The sequence below is a fragment of the Poecilia reticulata genome, linkage group LG10, assembly GCF_000633615.1.
Source record: "Poecilia reticulata strain Guanapo linkage group LG10, Guppy_female_1.0+MT, whole genome shotgun sequence".
NCBI classification, from domain to species: Eukaryota; Metazoa; Chordata; class Actinopteri; order Cyprinodontiformes; family Poeciliidae; genus Poecilia; species Poecilia reticulata.
The window spans coordinates 32,789,035-32,794,622 of record NC_024340.1 but is presented as its reverse complement, the minus strand read 5'-3'; the positions used below and the strand labels follow the sequence as shown (position 1 = coordinate 32,794,622).

The following is a 5,588-nucleotide window of genomic DNA, read 5'->3' as shown; positions in this document are numbered from 1 at the left end:
TGACCGGTTTGTCCCCAACTGTTGACCGGTTTGTCCCCAACTGTTGACCGGTTTGTCCCCAACTGTTGACCGGTTCGTCCCCCTCACGGTGTTCTATCATTGCTACCTTGTCAGATTTTCCTACTGCAGATTTTAGCTGTCTAAAACTGCTACCGTCGTGTTTACAAACAAACTACATCAGGTTGTTAATGTTCAATATATTGGTTAACATTATTTGAGTGACTGAACAAGAAGCTTTTTTAGTTATGCTCATCTTAGCACTGGAACAAAATATCATTGATGAAACCACAAGATCACTTCATCTGAATATCCTTCCTGTTTAAAATTAAAAGCTATGTTTGCACTAATCCTTTTATTAGAATATCCTACCATTAAACTAAACACAGACAGACACTGTCAGGGTTTTTGCATTAATACGTCGTGTGTCAGTCTGTTAGCAGCTGCACTGAAATGATGGGATTCACTAATTTTACACGTTATTTCAGCTTCAATCCATAGAATCGCTACCAACATCTATTTAGAAAAGTTTGTAATTAAACTAAAATACTTTAAAGTACAGGGACAAAATAGCCACTAAAACAACATATTCATGTTTTTAGTTTACATATCATGTAAACTAAAAACATGAAGTGATACAGCAGCTTATTGAAGCCAGATATAAAATACACTTAATAAAGCTCATAGTCATCTGTGATGAAATAAAACACAGGAAATGAAACTTCCACAGGTAGGATAAGGAATCTGCTGAGTAAGCAGGATGTGACGTCGCCACCAGGTAGGATGGATTGATGGGCAGCACAGATAAACAGAACACCTGGTGGTGAAGAGCTCCGGTCACCGTGAGACAAAACCTGGGAGTAAATCCTACATCTCACCTGCAATATAAATAAAAGTTAATCCATGTAAACTAATTCAAATATCCAAAAGAAACGAACTGGAAAAATCTGAAAGAAAAATGATCAAAAGTGGAAATGAGAACCGAATAATCATCAAAATGGTCCCACAGGGGAGAAAACTTCCTGTTGATTTATGCCGGTAGTTAAAAACCCACTGAACCCACTAACGTGTCCAGTTTCTCCCTCAGCCATACAATTTGACGCGGTCACATCCAAACACACAGGAAGTGTATCGGTCACGTGGTTTTCCTTAAAGGGACACGCGCACCGCCACGGGGTTTCGTCTCTTATCTCGGCTTAGCAGGAAAATAAAGACGGGCTGCACAGTGGCGCAGTTGGTAGAGCTGCTGCCTTGCAGCAAGAAGGTTCTGGGTTCGATTCCCGGTCTTTCTGCATGGAGTCTCCATGTTCTCCCTGCATGGTGGGTTTTCTCCAGGTACTCCGGTTTCCTCCCACAGTCCAGAAACATGACTGTCAGGTTAATTGGTCTGACTAAATTGCCCCTAGGTGTGTGTGAGTGTGTGTGTGTCTCTGTGTTGCCCTGCCACAGACTGGTGACCTGTCCAGGTGACCTGTCCAGGTGACCCCGCCCCTCGCCCGCAACGTTAGCTGGAGGCAGCAGCTCCTGACCCCAGGGTGTTAGAAAATGGATGGATGGAAAATAAAGACATCTGTGATCTGAGAACGGGTCAGAAGTCAGAACCGCCATGTGACCTACATAGTGACAAGTTTACTCCTGAGTCTGGTTCTGGTTCTGCTGGATCTTTCCTTGTGTTAAAGAGGAGTTCTTCCTCTCCACTGTCGCCCTCTGCTGGTCAGAAGGAGTGATGCTTCAGGTTGATGCTCTGCTGGTTTTAGCAACAACTGGGCCCAGGACTGGGTGAGTTCTACTGGACCTCTGGTTCGGGTCTGACGGGAGCAGGGCTGAGGTTTGGTGCCGGACTGGGTCGGCTTGTTTCCTCTGGTCTCCTTCGGTTCTGGTGTCAGATTGGACCCGGCTTGGTGGAGGATCAGAGGAACTGGTCAGGACACGACGAATCACCTTCATTGATATTTCTGATCCGTTCTCATGGTTCTGATGATCCTGATTAGAACCGGCTGGTTCTTCCTGTTGTCCATCTGTAACGCAGACGGATTATTTAGCATCAGCTGATTAAAACTGCAGCCATGTTGGGACAAGTCTGAGCTTCAGAGCAACATTTGTGTCTTGGGCTGTTAAAAAAGACTAAATTTATCTCAACGTGTCGTCATGAAGCTGGAAACAAATCTGCTGTTCTCTGCCCAACAATAAGTTATTATTCCTAATTATCTGATCTGGGTGTTCTCATATATGGCCTTATTACTTACTAATAATAAGTAATAGGTCTGATCAGATGCGGATGGTTTTATTTCATGATAAATCTTAAAGAAATCAGAAAAATCTGTGATTTATCGTCAAAACCTGAACTTTAGCGTTTTCTCTCCTCTGCAGAATAATAAACAGGAAACGTTCAGATTTACCTGAGACCTGCTTCAGCATATTTCATAAAAATAACCGTCATGATTAATGATTGCAGCTGAGCCATTTCCCTCTCAGATGTTGAAGGATTTATTGCTCCCATTGTTTCCAGTGTGGATCTGGAGGCGGCTGCTGGTTGTACTGGCAGACAGGTGTGAAGCTGCTTTTTCACACAGGAACATTTGATGTTGGAAGTGTTGAAGTCATGGCCGCCGTCTTTCTGCTGCTGTTATTTTTATCTCGACACTCGGCGGCTCTTATTCCCAGCGAGCCTCCATTAAAACGGCCAAACACACCTGAGCTGCCGCTCCTCTGCAGCTCTCCACTCCGCGTCCGGCGGGCCAAACGCTGGGAGTCAGGAGAATTCGCTTTCAACCAGCCGGCCTGCAAATGAGGCATTAAGCATCGGTAATGGAGGCTCAGAAAGGTCAGGGCTGTATTAATCTGCCGTCTGGGGAAAACCCCCCCGAGCCAGGAAGCAACGGGAGAGCCGGCCGGCCGGCAACTTTCCAAAAACAAACCCAGAGCATGAATAAATATTTCTCCGTGATCTGGCGTTTTATTGATCATGAAGTGTTTTAGGAAATGAGATTGATGTGAAAATATTTGGCTGCTGTTTGGAGCGTTTTCCCCTGTTGGCTCCGAGTTCCTGCCAGCAAAGGTCAGAGGTCGCCTCCTGCAGGAACATCGACCTGAAGCTCATTTTACACAGGCCTTAAAGCATCGCTCAGATGACCTCTGACCCCTGTGATTTTTACATCATTAATAAGAACAGAAATATTTGCTTAAGCAGTTTAATTTTCATATTACATTTTTTTTCAGATGTTGATTTTTGCATGAGTTGAATTTTTGGAAAATTGATAAATATTCTGTTCCTTAAAACAGGAAATGAGTTCATTGTGTTTCTTCTGTCACTTTTGAACTAACTATGAATCTGTAGAAATAATAAACCAGTTTGGTTTCATGAGCTCAAATCAAACCTTTTTCACTGTAAAACCTCTGTGACTTTAAAACAGCAAGATCTGCTCTGATTGGTCCACAGTGGCGTCAGGTCTGCTCTGATTGGTCCACAGTGGCGTCAGGTCAGCTCTGATTGGTCCACAGTGGCGTCAGGTCAGCTCTGATTGGTCCACAGTGGCGTCAGGTCAGCTACTATCTGTTCCAGGTGCGCTGAGGAGCAAACAGTTCTTTTATGTCCATAACCTGATTTTATATCATCTAATTGGACCAGATACATTTCCAGTAATAATGAACAAAGCTGATGTTTTTGTCCATAACTGCTTACCGTAGACGGTGATCTGCTCTCTCTACTGGCTTTTGACTAAATCCTCCTTTATCGCCTGTGATTAATGTTTTCTTCGTGTTTCTCAGAGTTTTCATATAGAATCACACATAATTTCACAACAATTAGCCGACTTCATGTCGAGACACGTTTGCTGATGTCAAAGTGAAAATGAGATGAGATTCAGTGCCGTCATAATGAAGATGAGTCCTAATTTTCTCCAGGCAGTCGGCTGTCCTGCATGTTCTAGAAAAGACTCAGCGATCCACTCACGGCGTGTCGAACGCATCCAGAACATTCTGTTGAATTAAACCTGGTTACTGCAGTTTGTCAGACCTGAATCAGGATGAAACCAGAAAGCTACAACCTGCAGGTCCGCCATGTTTGATGAGAGCCCTCAGACTGTTGTTGTGTGTTTCAGCGGCGTTGGACTGGCCCGGGCCCACTTTGAGAAGCAGCCTCCATCCAACCTGAGGAAGTCCAACTTCTTCCACTTTGTGCTGGCGCTGTACGACCGGCAGGGCCAGCCGGTGGAGATCGAGCGGACCTCCTACATAGACTTTGTGGAGAAAGACAAGGTAACTTCGGATTCACTGTTTGGACTTCATGCTGCATTTCTGAACATTATCTGGCGACTTCTGCTATGCGAAACTTACTTGAAGACTTTTCCTGAGCACAGTGTCCCCCATGACCCAGGTTATGACTAACCCGGGTCCAACATGCCTCGGGGGCTCAATGTAACCTTCATCCCCAGGGCTTGGGGATGAAGGTGAGCTGGGGAGGGCAGTGAGATTCTTTGGGTCCAACATTCAGGTTATTTCAGGGCCTCTAGGTCCAGCTCCGTGTTCCTGAACGCAGCAGGATGATGTTCCTTGGCTCCTGCTGAAATGTTCTGGAGGGCCCAAAACTTCCAGAACGTCTGACATTCCTGAGCCAGAAAGCCCAGCAGACCTTCAGAGGAGTCTGTGAGGAGCTGTATCAGGACCCATTTAGACAAGGAACAGATCCTAAATTGGATTTTCCTGGCCGATTGGTGCAACCTTCAGTTTTCCAGCCTGTAAAGGAATCCTGACGTTTTCCCATCAGCGTGAACGTTTCTCTGCTGCCTCTCAGTAAAGCGAGTCACCGTAACATCCAGGCAGGTTCGAGCTGTTTGCTCTTTGATCTGCCGCCAGCTGGCACCAACGTTGTCCGCCCACTCGCTCACCTCGGCTTTGACCTCTAGTCTCTCGGCCCAACGCACCGGGACTGGGCCAACGCTCACAGGCACGGTTGGCATCGCACGGCCGAGCAGTGAGGCTCTGATGCGGGAGGAGAAATAAAATGGAGAATAAATGTCGGGACGAAGGAGAGCAGAAGGTCAGGAAGGCAGGGAAAGGACAGCAGTATCCAAATATATTCCAACTCTGTGTCATTGTTGCTTCATCTGATGAATGTGTGCAGAAACTGGTCCAGGCTGCAGGAAGGAGTCCGAACATCGACTCAGTTCATTCATTATTTCAAATTCTCGTCCGATCAGTTGTCTGAAACGTAAAGTTTGTCCCATGGCAGGGATTCCTGCAGGCTCCATTACATGAATTTTCCCAAATCTCAGAGAACGTGGTTCCCAGGAGAGCCGATTCCTCAGTGTCACTGTCTGATCAGTAACCCTGACCCTAACCCTTGACCCCTACCTTGACCCTTAACCCAGACCCTGACATGGTGCAGACTTGGTGTGAGATGTTTACAGCAGGATTTCTGCTTCTGTTTGGCAGGAATATAACGGAGAAAAGACCAACAACGGGATCCACTACCGCCTCCAGCTGCTCTACAGCAACGGTAAGTCCAGCAGAACCGGCCGAGGTCCGGCTGGTAAGTCCAGCAGAACCGGCCGAGGTCCGGCTGGTAAGTCCAGCAGAACCGGCCGAGGTCC

The 5,588-nt window shown here is 46.3% G+C and overlaps 1 protein-coding gene across 2 annotated transcripts in view; it reads left to right on the top strand.

Moving 5' to 3' along the window:
• LOC103471770 (transcription factor COE3-like) overlaps positions 1 to 5,588 on the top strand; it is a 119,146-nt gene that overhangs the window by 14,463 nt on the left and 99,095 nt on the right. For both annotated transcript variants that reach the window (XM_017307218.1, XM_008420951.2), the window contains exons 2-3: positions 4,098 to 4,254; positions 5,431 to 5,494. In XM_017307218.1, coding sequence (XP_017162707.1) covers positions 4,098 to 4,254; positions 5,431 to 5,494 — 221 coding nt within the window. The remainder of the gene's footprint in view (positions 1 to 4,097; positions 4,255 to 5,430; positions 5,495 to 5,588) is intronic.